This window comes from Protomyctophum parallelum, assembly GCF_964188405.1.
Source record: "Protomyctophum parallelum genome assembly, chromosome: 6".
Lineage (NCBI taxonomy): Eukaryota > Metazoa > Chordata > Actinopteri > Myctophiformes > Myctophidae > Protomyctophum > Protomyctophum parallelum.
In genome coordinates this window covers 51,084,571-51,100,714 of record NC_139701.1, presented here as the reverse complement: position 1 = coordinate 51,100,714, position 16,144 = coordinate 51,084,571, and the positions used below count along the sequence as shown (strand labels likewise).

The window sequence follows — 16,144 nt, the reverse complement described above, 5'->3', positions numbered from 1 at the left end:
AAGTATGCACCCCTAGTAAACGCCATTGACGATGAAGGGAAAACTTACGGCCATAATAATGTGTCATTTACATCATATTGTCTAATGGCGTTTATAATGATTAATGTTTGTGTTGGCACCGTTTGTTTTACATCGCCATTACATCACCTAATAAACATGTGTCAGACTTTAATATGTTAGCGCCCCTCACTTCACACATCTATCTATCTATCTATCTATCTATCTATCTATCTATCTATCTATCTATCTATCTATCTAATATATTTTTCTTTTCTTTTTTGCTGTTGCTATTTGATGTTATCTATGCTGCTGCATTGCCTGAAGGAAGCCAAAGAAAAGTCAGTTTTCTAGCCTATACCTTGTACACAAGACATATAGCAATAAAGTTCTTTGATGATATTGAATGATGTTGTTATTTTTCATTATGATGTCTATATGAATGGATAGCGTAGGGCCTAAACAGAATGCTGCCATCCCTTTTACACCAAAGTGTTTGACTACAGGTATACTCTCAAAGTGGTCCTTGAGGGAGTTCCAGGGGGTCCCCAGCTAAATGACAGTTAGGAACCAAATGGACCCTCAGTAGAGCTGAGCGAGCTTGGAGAAAAAACAAACTCACCATCCACCTAGAGATTCTTAAAAAGTCAACAGTCGCCTATAACAAAGCCTTGCGTCTAGCAAGGCAGGCATATTTCTCTGGCATTATTAATGGGAACAAGAAAAATGCCAGAGTCCTATTCTCTACCATTGATCGACTTTTAACCCCCCCCCCCAGTCCTACAAGCAGTCATTCCCGGCCTCTAAAGCTAAGTGTAATGAGTTTGCATGCTTTTTTGACAACAACATTTTTAACATTAGAGCTGATATTATGAATGGTGCTGCTGCTAGCGCAAACCTTCAAACAGCAGCTAATGGTCCCAGGGTAGATCTCTCCAGGGGGAGCCTATTATCGTTCTGCGCAATTGATGAAGACGAACTCCGCAAAACTATATCCCAGATGACATCATCCTCCTGTTCATTAGATACAATTCCCACCACCTTTCTCAAAGAGGTCTTAGACAGTGTGATTGGAGATATCCTAAAAATTGTAAACAGCTCTCTACAATCAGGCGTCTTCCCAGACTCACTGAAGACTGCTGTAGTTAAGCCCCTTCTCAAGAAACACAATCTTGATCCCTCTGTTTTGGGTAACTATCGACCCATTTCAAATCTACCCTTGCAAAATGCATCTTTCATCAATTGGATGTGTTTCTACAGAACAATAATGTGCACAACAAATTCCAATCTGGCTTCAGGAAAGGTCACAGCACAGAAACAGCACTTGTAAAAGTAATGAATGATCTTAGTGTGTCTGCTGACAAGAAACATGTATCCGTTCTCTTACTTCTAGATCTAACGGCTGCATTTGACACGATTGATCACTCAATTTTAATACAGCGTCTGGATCAAACAGAAGTTACTTTGTCAATCTAGCCGAGTTTGACTCAGACAAACACAACATCAGTTCTGGTATTCCACAGGGCTCGATTCTTGGCCCTCTGCTTTTCTCCTTGTACATACTGCCATTGGGCGAACTCATTGCCAATCACGGAGTCAATTTTCATTTCTATGCTGATGATACCCAATTATATCTTTCTGTGGCTCCAGATGATCCCTGTGCTTTAGACCCGCTGCTTACCTGTCTGTCTAGCATCAAATGTTGGATGAGTGAGAACTTTCTCAAGCTAAATGAGGATAAGACAGAAGTTCTCATCGGTTCTAGTGAGCAGAAAGAATCAATATTAAGCAGACTTGGCAACCTGACTGTAGAAAGTAACAGTACAGTAAAGAACCTGGGGGTTATTATTGATTCCGAATTGAATTTTAATTCACACATAAATCATGTTACCAAGATTGCCTTTTTTCACCTTAGAAATATTGCACGAAGTGTGTGTCCTTGGACGATGCAAAAACGCTAATCCACGCCTTTGTTTTTTCTCGGCTTGATTACTGCAATGCACTTTTTTCAGGACTGCCTAAGAAAACAACTGACAGATTACAACTTGTCCAAAATGCAGCAGCCAGAGTTTTAACTAGAACTAAGATGAGAGAACATATTACTCCAGTTTTGGCATCACTGCACTGGCTTCCGGTTGTTTTTAGGATTGATTTTAAAATTATTTTACTTGTCTATAAAGCTCTCAATGGTCTCGCACCTTCCTACCTACATGACTGCCTGCCTAAATATGTCCCAAACCGCCCGCTAAGGTCTTCCACTGCTGGCCTGCTCGCTTTGCCTAAAAAAATGGCAACTAAAAAATACGGGGAAGCAGCTTTTTGCTTCTACGGGCCGTCGGCATGGAACAAGCTCCCTCTGTACCTTCGTCAGGCAGCCTCTGTAGACATTTTTAAAGCTCAGCTCAAGACCCACTTCTACAACATTGCTTTGGCATGTGGGGAGAGTATGTTTTGCACTCCGTCCGTCCGTGTGTCCGTCCGTGTGTGTGTGTGTGTGTGTCTGTCCGTCCGTCCGTCCGTGTGTCCGTGAGCAGCTAATCTCGGCCACCGTTAACCCGGTCGATGCCACATTTTGCACACACACTCCCTGGATGCCAACGATGAACCTCTGCCCCAAACTTTCCAGAACGGCCTGTTATAGCGCCACGAGGAGGCCGCTTTGTGCAAAACAAGTTTTTGCACAGTACACCTACAGATTTTGTCCAAACATCACGCAAATTGGTACACAGTCTCTCTAGAGCCATTCAACGAAACCGGTCTTTCAGATTTCTCAGACTCCATCCTGATTGGTTAAGATTGGCTTCCAAAGTTCACAGGAGTGCTCAGTTTCAAACAAAATGCTGCAAATCATGAACACATCGCGTGATTTCCGTGAAATTGTGCACCCACATTCCCACTAGGCCGAGGACGAAATGCCACATGAACAATTTCAACTCAGACTCAAGGTGGCGCTATAACTGGCCCAAAAGTGTTTTAACTCTAACTGCACGGATCTGTGGATAACTTTGTATGCCAACTCCCTAGAGGCCAAGGAAAAACCTTTGCCTGGAATTTTTCACATCTGCTCTTTATAGCGCCACCAGGAGGCCGACATATGTAAAACACATTTTCTATTATTACTCCTTCAGATTTTATCCAAATTTCACGCAAATCGGTATACACTATCTCCATAGTCATGTGATCAACACGGAGCGCCTTTCCCATCTTCCATCCTGATTGGCTAAGATTGGCTTCCAAAGCTCACACGATTCGTCCATTTCGAAAAAAGGCCACAAATCACAAACACAGTGTGCAATTTCCGTTAAATTATACACGCACATTTTCACTAGGCCGAGGACGACATGCCACAATTTTTTCCACAAAATCAGCCTCACGGTGGCGCTATAACAGGCCAATTCCTGTTTTTAGCTATAACTGCATCGATCTGTATACAACTTATGTATGCACACATGGAAAAACATTGTACCTGCATCCCTCCAACACGAACCTCCGGCCCAAATCTTCCTCAACAGCCTGTTATAGCGCCACCATGAGGCCACAACCTGACCTGCCCTGGTGGAGACCTGTGCCGATTGGCACTTTGTCTTTTTTTTTTTTTTTTTTTTTTTAGTTTTTGTTATTCATGTCCTCACTGTATTGCATTACTGTTGTTGCCTTGCTTTTCTTTTATTCTCCATTGTTCTGTAAAGCACTTTGAGCTGCATTTCATGTCATGAAAGGTGCTATACAAATAAAGTTTTATTATTATTATTATTATTATTATGGGACTAACTCAAGCTAATGGACTCTGGCGGTTCCATTTGGTTCCATTTGTACACTCAGAGTTAAATTAACATTGATTTATACAATATCAATTGGGGTCCCAGAGATAGAAAAGCCATAAAAAGGGGATCCGTAGCCTAATGCAGGTCAAACTCCTCTTATCCCTGCATGGCACACGTTTTCAAATGGGTATCCACGGTCTAATAAGTGTCCAATTTGGGGGTCCTTGACATGGAAAAAGTTTGACAACCTAACGAAATAAACCATTTAAATCAACCAATCAGACAAACCGCGACCTCACTCACCTCACCGCCCAGCCCCGCCCCGCCCCGTCCCGTCGTCAGTACTGGAAGCTCCTGTTGGCCTGCAGCTGGTCCAGGATGTGCTGCAGCTGCTGGTCGTCGAAGCGCCCCTCCAGGCCCGGCACCAGCGCCCGCGCCTCATCGGCCGCCTCGGGGCACAGGTTGGCCAGCGTGGCCAGCTCCGTCTTCAGCAGCCGGTGCTGCTGCAGCAGCGTGCGCACGCTGTGGATGGCCTCGCGGCTGTGGAAGCGCGAGAAGCGGCCCGTGTACGCCAGCGTCTTCAGCAGCACCTCGGACACCTCGGGGTCGTCGTCGCCGCCGCAGCCCGCGGCCACGCTGTCGCTGCCGCCGGCGGAGCCGCCCTCGCTCTGCCGCTGCCGGTGCTCCAGCAGCAGGTGCACCTCGGAGTTGAGCAGCGTCTCGCCGCTCTCCAGCTCCTTGGGGAGCGCCGCGTCCGCCTCCCCGCCCCCCGCGGCGCCGCTGCCGCCGTCTCTTCCCGAAGACATGTTGTTGTGCCCCCGTCCGGACGAAGACCGTGTGGCTAAGAATCTAGGGGGTTGGACTAGGGGTGTGTGGCTGAGAAGAGTTACCACAGAGGTAGCCAGGTAAACCTAGATGCCCCGATCTGACCAGGGGGGAAAAAACGTCTTGTCCTGCACTGTATGTCCGTTTGGTGCGTATCTCTCTCTCGTCTTGTTCTCGTGTCTGTACTCTCTCGTCCGTCTCGTTGTTCTCTCTTCTCTCCCTAGAGGCGTCTGGAGGCTTCCGGCCGGTGACCTGGGCTTACTTTGTTTACGTATACTTCTCCCCAAAGCTTTGCGCCTTGCGCTCGTTATCTCTGTCGGTGACCGCCGGCGTCTCCGCCTTATATAATAGGACGACGGAGCTCGGTCGCTGATGTCACGTGACGTCACGTGCGACACAACCAACGTTGTTGTCGTTTCGTGTTTTGTTGCGTTCACGCGGGTGCAGATGTGCATGACGCCGTCTATACCGGTCATTGTCGATGGAAGCCAGCGACGTGAAGCTATGTCACGTGAAGCCGCCGCAAATGATGCTGTGATGTGTTTTATGCATCGTTTCATGCGCACTGTTTGGCATGTTGACCGCCGTTGACTTGATGAAATGTCCTGTTCCCAGTGTTTACACTATATGCTGTGATTAATTTGTAGAGAAGAATACACCCGGAAAACAATTTCCATGCTGTCCGAACGCTATAGTTACTGCGAGAGTGAGGACTAGCCAACATCAACTCTGGACTCCTGGATCGCTGCCCTACACTTTTCTATATCTAACATCAGGTTGTTGAGCTCTGCAGTGTTGTTGGCTAAGCTGTCGCGTGTGTGTGTGTGTGTGTGTGTGTGTGTGTGTGTGTGTGTGTGTGTGTGTGTGTGTGTGTGTGTGTGTGTAACCTTGCAGTTGCAGTCAAGCATATCAAGCATGCAGTCTATTATGCAACGTATATATGCCTTTGTTTTTGTTTTATCGTATTATTTCAGTAAATATTCTATTCAAAGTGCTATGGAGGTCTTCAATAAACAGGGAGGAAACAGCGTGAGTGGGTCTTGCATATAAATTCTATCAAAAACTGGCTGCATTGAAGCTATAGTTCAGTATAGTATTCCAGGGACAAAGACATGACTCACACTTGTTATGCTGTTCTCGTCACTCTTGTTTGGGGCCCTTGCTACAATCCTTACATATTAAGTGCTTGTTTTTCTTTTTGGGAAGGGTTGAAATGCTATAATCGTAACGTTGCACATTACTCTTTTTTGTGGTCACTATAGTCTGTGCATAATGTCTGCTAAATGCAGTAAAAATGTAAACGAGATGTGCCATTTCAATAGAGTATAGCGGTCGGTGACTGCCCCGAAAATTCAAGCTGAAACTTTCAAAACGTATACTTAATTCATGCCGTCTCGTATCGTACTGCAGTGTCGGCTCGCTGAAAATCGCGGCTCTACAGGCTCACACTGCATCGCAAAGTCATGCGTTGTGAGCTTGTAGATCTGTTTTTTTTTTAGGGGGGGGGGGGGGGGGGAGCGATGAATCAGGCTTATTTTGGGCGGGAACCCCTTTTGATGTTAGCATTATATGTTATGCTTTAGCTATTGAAAAATAGCAGATCTACAAGCTCATAGCACGCTATACGAGCTTGTAGGTCTGCTATTTTTGAAAAATCAAAGAACCACTGACATGGAAACATAGCTTTTTCAGAAAACTGTCAGGATGTAGAAGACATTTTTAGAATCTGATCTCAGGTCAAAATGGGTTAAGCTGTAGAGCCGTGGGTTCTCAAAGTGGGGACCCCCAGAGGTCCTTGGGGAGGGGGGGGGGGGGGGGAGAGTACCAGGGGGTCCACAGAAAAAGTATAGTCTGTTCAAGAATAGCAGATTTACAAGCTCACGCCACTAGTCTAGCCATTCCAGGTTATGTTTTGTTGGTTCACAAAGGATTTGCTCATGCTTGAGTACTGCTGCAATTCTCCTGGATGAGATCACAGTGTTGCTTTAACCCATTCTGACCGGGCACCCATTTTGATGTTGGCATCATGTCGTGCTTTAGCTATTGAAAAATAGCAGATCTACAAGCTCATATCGCGCCACCGAGTGGCGCGATACGAGCTTGTAGGTCTGCTATTTTTGAAAAATCGAAGAGCGACTGACATTTTTAGAATCTGATCTCAGGTCAGAATGGGTTCATCAGGACCAGTGTGTGTCCGGCGGAAACCTCGTATGAATCTGATCTCACATCATCATCTGAAAATATGTATAGTTCCAGAAGCAAAGATTTGAGTTAAAAACGGCCACTCTGAAAGAATTTCAAAGATGCGCGCCGCATTCTCACGATTTTCCAAAAAAATAGCAGATCTACAAGCTCATAGCGCGCTACGAGCTTGTAGATCTGCTATTTTTCAATAGCTAAAGTATGACTTAATGCTTAAAACACCAAAAGGGGTTCCCGCCCCAAAATGCCTAAGCAAAACGTTATAGAATGTGACACACGGATTTTATTTACTTCAAGCAGAATGAGATGATAAAGAAGTGGAAGACTGGAGACCACCGGGCCACCGGCGCAAAGTAAAAACCTTAAAAGAGAGAAGAAAAAAGAAAACCCTAAATGAATTAGGTTGCCAAGAGAGAGCCCCCCAGCCTGCCTCCGTACGATGTCTCTCTACAGAGCTATAGTGCGACGGTAACGAGAAGGAGAGATGGAACGGTACAGACAGTCTGATTTATGCTTCGTCCCAACAGCCGCGCTCGCGACACCACACCGCCACCGCCCGTCAGTGGTTGGAAAGTAACTAAGTACTTTTACTTAAGTACTGTACTCGAGTACAATTTTGAGGTATTTGTACTTCACTTGAGTATTTCCAATTTCCAATACTTTTGCGTCTACTCCGGCTGTACATCTCGGAGCCAAAGTTTGTGCTTTTACTTCGCTACAATTATTTGAAAACTGTACTGTTACTAGTTACTTTGGCGATTTAAATTTTGATTAGAAAACATACATTAACCACTTCAATCCTACACATTTCGGACATTTGAAAATAGCAGCTCACAAGCTCACGATCTGCTATTTTCAATAGATGTTGTACACATTTTGAACTTGTGAAATGGGACATTCTGCAATATGAATACTTTTACTTTTAGTACTTTAAGTACATTCTGATGCCGATACTTTTTCAATCCCGTACTTTTACTTGTAACGAAGTATAGTTCTAAATTGCAGTATTGGTACTTTTACTTTAGGTAAAACAATTGAGTACTTTTTTTTCCACCACTGCCGCCACGCGTGCGGCAGAAAATAAACCCCCCGGGCTTCGAGGCTTTGCCTGGAGGATGCGGAGGGGCGAGGGAGGGCGGCGAGCTATAGGGAAAGAGAGAGAGAGAGAGAGAGAGAGAGAGGACTAAGGTGAGGGAGGGTATATACGACTGATGGGAGAGGTGGGGTCAATTACCGGCACACAATTACTGCACCTAACAACCGCCATCCATCACCAGAGCATATGGCCTCCTCCCCTCCCCGTCCCCCCCCCCCCCCGAGCGCCGCGGCGGCTAGCAGCCATCCCTTCGCCGCCGCCGCCGTCGTTGGCCACATTTGCGTCGCGCTTTCCCGCCGGATCGACCCAGACACTCTGTCTCTGAGGCTATTTTTTAAAAATGCCCACAGAGGAGGAAAATCTCAGTGCTAGTGGGAGAGCATTCCAAAGTTTGGCTGCTACGGCCTGAAATGATTTGATTAAAATCAGCAGGACACTTAGTGTTAAAAGAATAGTAAAGCTGGATATCATCTGCATAAAAATGTTATAGAAATAGAAATGTTATTAAAAGTGCTAATAAGGTGACCTAAGGGTAGCATATAAAGTGCAAATAAGGTTGGTCCCAGGACCAAACCTTGGGGGACCCCACAGGAGAGGGGAACATAGTCTGAGATATGGGGACCTACTGCCACTGAAAATGTCCTATCTGAAACATAGGAAGTGAACCAGTCAAGGGCCTTCCCAGTGACCCCTACCCGATCCCTGAGCCTATTTATTAGTGTGGGGTGATCAATCGTGTCGAAAGCGGCACTAAGGTCCAACAAGACCAAAATTGAGCATCTCCCGGCATCTGATGCCATCATTATATCATTTGATACTCTTAAAAGTGCGGTTTCAGTGGAGTGCATTTGTCTAAAACCGGATTGAAATTTGTCTAAAATATTGTGCTCATTTAAAACAGTTAAAAGTTGTTCAGCAACAATTCTTTCTAATTTTTTGGAAATAAAAGGGAGCTTTGAAATAGGCCTATAGCTAATAGGTAGTGCAGGATCCAAACCAGACTTTTTGTGGCTGAACTGTGGCTGTTTTAAAATAAGAGGGGACGTGGCCAGAGACAAGTGAGAGGTTAATGATGGAGAGCAGGGATGGACCTATGGAGCTAAAAACATCTTTCAACATGGAGGTAGGTATAACATCTAGGGGACTGGAGGAGGTTTTCATGCTGCTTACCAGTTGAGTTAAATGATGGAGGGAGATAGGTGCAAATTCATCTAGAGTTGACGGATGTTGGATGTTGTAGACCCGGAAGGGAGGTTGGAGTCGAGGGAATAATGCCAGCCCTAATAGTAGCAACCTTGTTTACAAAGAACAGGAGGGAATTATTGCAATCATTTTCAGAAAAAACATGATTGGGCGTTGGAGGACAGACAATATTATTTATGGTGTCAAAAAGGACTTTTGAATTTTGTTTGCTGGATGAAATTAATTTAGTAAAATAAGTAGCTCGGGCATTTTTAACCATAGAATTAAAATCAATTAAAAGTGATTTAAGAAGTAAACGGTGGGCCTCAAGGTTTGTGGACTTCCACCGGTGTTCAGCCCTTCTACACTGCCGTCTAAGACGGTGAGTAGCTTCATTCAGCCATGGGGTTTTATTTAAAGTGCGAACAGTGCAGGATTTGCAGGGAGCAACTTCATCTAAAATATCTGTACAGTGCGAGTTAAAAGAATGAACTAAAACATTAAAGATGGAGTGCCACCATTTTTTTTCCACCCTAAAACATGATCATCAGGTATTATTACAATATAAGGGGGAAGAACTTTTTCCAAAAAGTGTACAGTATTTGTTAAAATCATGCTTTTATGTGTCCACCAGTTCATTAAGTATGCCTGGTTTGCCTGGTGGGTGTTGATGGGTGGTGATCCACCTGAACTGAAGCCGCACCCACAGCTGTAGTTGTATAATAAAGGGGGAGGGGTTAGGGGAGGGGCTGATAGTGTGGTGTCACTATATTACTGTTTATTTCATTGGCCCGTTTGACTGTCAAGGGTTCAGCCTCCAATGATGGAGCGTGCGTTTAATAGGGCCATTTTAATGGATCTGGGGGGCACATGGTTTGGTGATGGGTGCAGCTGGTGGGATGAAATGAGTGGTGTGATATTGCTGAGGTTTGCTCCTATAGGCTTGCTGTTAACTGGTGATGCATCTATGACTGGTGTTAATCTATGGGAAATAATAACGGGAATGGAAAAAGTGTGGGCTATGTGACTAGGTGCAGGGTTTAACTGACGTCATACAGATGAAAGGTGCTGCGTGATGTTTTTTGCCAGGATTTTAATACCTTTGTGATTCGGGTGTATTAGGTCACGATATAGTGATGGGGATTTCCAAAAGTCATCAAAGTTATTGATGTAGCCATGCCCGCAGGCATGGCAGAAATTACGCAGGCCAATCGTCTGCGCCAATGATGCGGCTAAAGTTTTCGGGACCACGGAGGAGGGTGGGAATTAGTCCAAGGAAGATACAGGTTTTATTTAGTGAGTCGAGAACACCTATTAGGGTCTCGTAGTCGGACCACATCTGGAAGGATTGCTGCCGTCTGATGTCATTTGTGCCTATATGGATAAATACTGTGTGAACGGAGGAGTGACGTTTGAGAATGACAGGAATGTGAGGGATCAAATCAATTATCTTCGCACCGGAGAAAGAAAAAGTAACACAATGGGGGATAGAAAGTCCACGAACTATGGAATCACCCAAAATTAAATATTCCAATGGAGGGGTACGGGGGCAGTTCTTGTCATTAGCTGAGATTGATGCAGCAGATCTAGCGAGGGGCACACGGCAGGATCTGATGAGAGGGGGGGGGGGGGGTGCTCGACTGGGAGCGGTGGGCACTACTCCTCACGCTGGGTGAATGATAGAGAGGGAATGGGAGACATCTGGCCTGTGCACGCTGGGTGAGAGTCGACGGGGACGCTTTCCAACACGACCACCGTCGTCTCTGTGGATGAGAGTGGGAGGTGAGGGAGCCAGGTGAAGAGCCAGAGGAGGAGTCCGGTCCCGCGTGCTTCAACGGCCCGGGGTAGCAGCGAGTCAGGGTGCCGAGGATTCCTGGGGGAGTTAGCCAATGACTCCTGTAATGGTGCGAATGAATTTGAGCACGGGAAAATGTCGGCCATGCTACATGCCTCCGACCCAGACGGGTCGAAAAGAGGAAACGCCAACCTCTGATGTTTTCCTTTCATCACGGGGGCCCAGGAGTCAGCGCATACGGGCCCCAGTTTGCACTTACCGGCGAGCGAAGCACTGCTCCCCGGCATGGCGGTGGCCGTGGCAGACATCCCGGGTACAGCGCCGGCACCCGGGGGATCCAAGGATTTTAAGCGGCCCTGGAGGAATGATTGCCGCTGGAGTATAGGTCTTTAACCAAGCTCGATATGGAGCGGAGCTCACTTTTGATGGCGGATAATTCCTCTGTCATGGGAGGCATTTTGATGGAAGTGGTGAGTACTGACTGTCCACTATAACCACCAACAGACTGTTGAGATGATAGCATCTAGGCTCAAAAAACGAGCCAGCTAAAACAAGCCACCAAACTAGCTGGCACCAAGGCTACAAACAAGCCTCCGCCAGCTAGCAGGCAGCAATAACACAGTCTGATAATTGAGTAAAATTGAGTGATCAGCAGTGCCGATCGCTGGGATTGCAGGGTTAGTACAAAGATGTAGATCACCAGGCTAGAATCCAGAAGTTTGGTATAAAATAGTTGAGTGGAAACTGTTAAAAAATGTAGTAACAAGTCACTGTGTGACAGAGCGTCGGGTTGAGCGTCATAGCCATTGCTACTCACTGAAATGTTATTGTTACTATTATTTTCATTGTCTTGGCGGCATGAAGTGAGCCGCATATAAGTTTGCATATGAAAACAAGAGTATATGACTATGAGTACCAGTAGGGGCGCTGTTGTGCCAGAAACAGAGAGAGGGATGGTGCTGCACTGTTGCCTGCTAATGAAAGAGAGAGAGAGAGGGGGGGGGGGGGGGGTTGCACCACTCAGTTCACACAGGTGTGATTTTACAATACAATAGGACAGTTTCATTAAAATTAAAAGAAAGCTTGTATTCAAATGTTTTACTTGAGTGAAAGTGCAAAAGTATTGTCTTCAAAGTATACTCACAATACAAAATTTTAAAACTTGTCAAAATGTGTAATTTATTATTATTTTATTTTAACCATTCGGGACAGGAACCCGCTTTGGGGTTCTTCAGTCCTAAATGTAGCAGATCGGAAAAGCTCACGTCAATGGCGAGTCGGCGACGCTATATACGTACAAGCTTGTGGATCGGCTACTTTAAAATGGCCGAAGAGTGCCGAGCTTAATTGGTGTATGTATTGTATTATGTTTTGTATTATTCTCTGCAAGGTAACACCAAAGCTGTCAAATAATTGTGGCGGAGTACGTGAGGACGACCTGGAGAGTAAAACTCACACAGTGCCCCTCACTGTGCGCACTGAGTCTTATCACCATGACCTACATTCTCCATTCATTGTCAAAGGGAATTGAATCTTTGTGTAGGACAAAAATAGCTGATTTGCTTGTCTATACATATGACACAAATTTGCCCTTCATTGTCAATAGGAATTTGTGTAAGACGAAAATCTACACTAATAGCTGAATACAGGAGGCCCTCAAAAAGCACAATATTTGCCTGTGAGATCTAGCAGAGTAGTGGAACCATAATACACATAAAATGGTAATACTAGATAGACGTCATGTACGTTACACAATACACGTTTCAGACTACTTGAATCCCCAGTGGCTCAGGAGACCAGCACAGAGCTATGAGGCTGTGAGGCGCTGTGCTCAGCCCCAGTTGTTCAGGAGACCGGCACAGGGCTATGAGGCTGTGAGGCGCTGTGCTCAGCCCCAGTTGTTCAGGAGACCGGCACAGGGCTATGAGGCTGTGAGGCGCTGTGCTCAGCCCCAGTTGTTCAGGAGACCGGCACAGGGCTATGAGGCTGTGAGGCGCTGTGCTCAGCCCCAGTTGTTCAGGAGACCAGCACGGAGCTATGAGGCTGTGAGGCGCTGTGCTCAGCCCCAGTTGTTCAGGAGACCAGCACGGAGCTATGAGGCTGTGAGGCGCTGTGCTCAGCCCCAGTTGTTCAGGAGACCAGCACGGAGCTATGAGGCTGTGAGGCGCTGTGCTCAGCCCCAGTTGTTCAGGAGACCAGCACGGAGCTATGAGGCTGTGAGGCGCTGTGCTCAGCCCCAGTTGTTCAGGAGACCGGCACAGGGCTATGAGGCTGTGAGGCGCTGTGCTCAGCCCATAGACTGTAAAAAATATGGACAAAGCGTTCCCCGGGTCTAACATGAACGTAAAATGAAGCCTGTAATGATATGCTAATTCCTGATGTAAGTCGCCATCTTTTGGTACCAGCTGGCCATTGGCTGGCTCCGTTTTGTACCAGCTGGTCATTGGCTGCCCAGACAACGAGGCGGGACTTCCCCCCTTCTTCTCCGTTGGTTTTTATTTTGACTCGAGTGGGAGGAGAAGACTATTGAGTGGGAGGGGAATCCCGATCATAGACTGTAACGGTAGCCACGCCCCTCAGAACATACGCGACTTTATGGTAATTTTTTTAATTAATGGGACCATAATTTTCCAAAAAGAATATTATGACATTAGAAATGAGACTTTAAACTAGTGACTGGAAGAAGAAAGTATTCATGACCATGTTTATTAAGGTAATACAGTCTAGGTGAAGTTGGGCCAAAATACATGGGCCTCTATGGAGCTATGGGGCTTTTTGGGTCCAGTCCAGCGCCACAACAGGCCATTATATGAACTACCGATTTCAAATGAGGCTTCACGAAATATCTGGCTGACTGCCCCCCTGGCTCAGCCCCAGTTGTTCAGGAGACTGTCCACCAGGGCTATGAGGCTATGAGTGCTCGGATAGCTATCGAAATCAGGGGTGGGCAAGTTTGAAGATGGAAGGGGCCACTATAGTTCCACACTCACTCCAGAGGGGCCACGTACTGCGTAAACAGCATGGAATATGGTTGTGTATATTACAGGAAACTCCTGTTAAACTTACCAACAAACCCCACTAGTCTAGAACAGTGGTCTTCAACCTTTTTTTGAGCTTCGGACCCTTAGGCCTAGCAGAAGAATCCTCAAGGACCACGTCAGCGCCCACCTCCCCAAAACAGTATATTTAGCATAATACTGTATCAGCAGGCCCTGGCCTGGGTTGAGGCTATCCGTGACCTGCTGGTGACATACAGTATATGTACAGTATGCATGGAAGAGGTTGCATATTACAGTATGAAAGGCTATCAAGGTTAGATCATGTATAAAGCAGTGGTCCTCAAACCTTTTCACGTCTTTTGAAAATATATGCCAAGGACCCCCAAGAGAAGATTTGTACGGCTCTAGCAGTGATTTTCAGCCATTTTCATTTCAAGGGCCCCCAGTTTGCCCTGAATTCCCCATTTTCTATATCTGGGACCCCCAAAGTATATTGTAAAGTCAATGTTAATTTAATTCTGAGAGTGTACAAATGTAGCTGAGCAGGACCCCCTGGAACTCACTTAAGGACCCCTGGGGGTCCCCGGACCTCACTTTGGGATAAATCTGACGTAAAGTCTGTATTTAATAATACTGCCGTAGCATTAAAAGATCCATCTCTCACTAACTCATGTTGTCATACTGTATATACAAGTAAGATGCGCAAACGCGGGAAGAGAACGCAGCTCGTAAATTGCAATAACAACAATTAGAATAAATTACGTACTTTTTTTTCTTTTTAGTTAGTAATTTTTTTAAAGTTTTCTAGTGTGTGTGTGTGTGGTTGTTGTGTGTGTGTGTGTGTGTGTGTGTGTGTGTGTGTGTGTGTGTGTGCTACAGCTGCACCCTCTGGTGGCGGGCGGGTGGTGTCACAGCGGGACAGACAGACAGACACACACACAGACATGATCTGCTGGGTCTCATAGTTAGTGCTCATTGCGTTCGCAACAAAAAGCAAAGATAATGGGTTTAAAACAATCCTATATAAAATAGTTATTTTTCTTTTTCAGAAAGAGAAGTCCACAAAGTGAGACATTACAATGAAGATCTTGTGATACGTGTTGTTGAATATAATTCCTTTCATGGGAGATGTGCGCCTGCCAGAGCATTGAAAGTAAAGGGACGGATTATTAGGGACATTTGTTTGGGTTGAGCGAAGTAGCTTTATTTAATTTCCGTTCTCTGACATTAAAGGGAGAAACATAAAAGAGGTCTTTCCTCCCCTTATTCCTGCACCCCGCCACACAAACCAAACCAACAAATTGAAATTATGTATCACCTTTGAGCTCCGGGTATTCAAATGCAATGAATTCTGCGATATACATGTAGGAGCTGACCAAAAAGCACAGTTACATCTAAAACAAATATGTAGAGCAGCCGTTTGTGTCAAACTGATGCAGTGTTTATTTTGTGGACAAAAAATTATATGATGAAAAATGTTCGTCGACTACCTTTTCTCACTGACAAAAACAAAATTAAAAAACAAAATTAAAACAAGAATTGATGACATCAATTCATTACCAGTTGCTGCCTTATATCCAATGGCTGAGAGGTCGGCTAGAGGCAAAAACTGTGTGGTTTCCACCACTTGCCTAGAGACGAGGCAGCCAATCAGGACGATATGTTGTCAGTACAGCCAATGAGAAACATGGGTCTCAACTACAGCAAGTGGGCGTGAAAGCGGAGACTGCCCTAAGGTCCCAGCAGCCGGTAAATGATGACTAAAACAAAGACTATTGACAATTTCATCAACAAATAAGTGACTAGTGGAGAAGAGATCCAGTAGAACTAAAAGACAAGTCATTTCATATTTGAATTTCGGGTCTTATTCGGGTATAATTGGCCTAATAATGACTTATTTAGGACCTAGTTAACCGAGTTAATCATAATAACAGTATGTGACTCTTATTGTGTTGTTGTTTGGGTTAGATTTCTTTAAACCTGGTGCAGGTAAAAGTAAAACTACAATAGGTTTTTGCTGTCTCGTCATGTTGTGTATCTGTCAACTCACTCGCTGTGCATTCTGCATTCAGCACGCTCTGATAGACATGTCAAAAAATTCTCCTCTCCACCAGCAGGGGGTGCTGGAGCACCCTCCGCACCCCCCTTCCAGCGCTGATGCTGGAGCGTATGTGCTCAAGGGAGGGCAACACTTTCCCAAGAGTCCTTGCGAAGCACCGCGGAAGCATGAGCGTGCGTCACAGAGCGCATGTCCGGGTCTGATAAGTCCCGGAAAAGAGTGTAC

At 45.5% G+C, this 16,144-nt stretch overlaps 1 protein-coding gene across 1 annotated transcript; it reads right to left on the bottom strand.

Annotated features, from left to right (window-relative positions):
• Positions 1 to 4,099: 4,099 nt before the first annotated feature.
• Positions 4,100 to 4,567, bottom strand: LOC310860078 (DNA-directed RNA polymerase II subunit RPB4-like; the record flags this gene model as incomplete). Its single annotated transcript, XM_083766841.1, has 1 exon — positions 4,100 to 4,567. One exon carries the CDS (start codon positions 4,565 to 4,567, stop codon positions 4,100 to 4,102), a length of 468 nt encoding a protein of 155 aa, XP_083622967.1.
• Between the last annotated feature and the right edge of the window lie 11,577 nt (positions 4,568 to 16,144).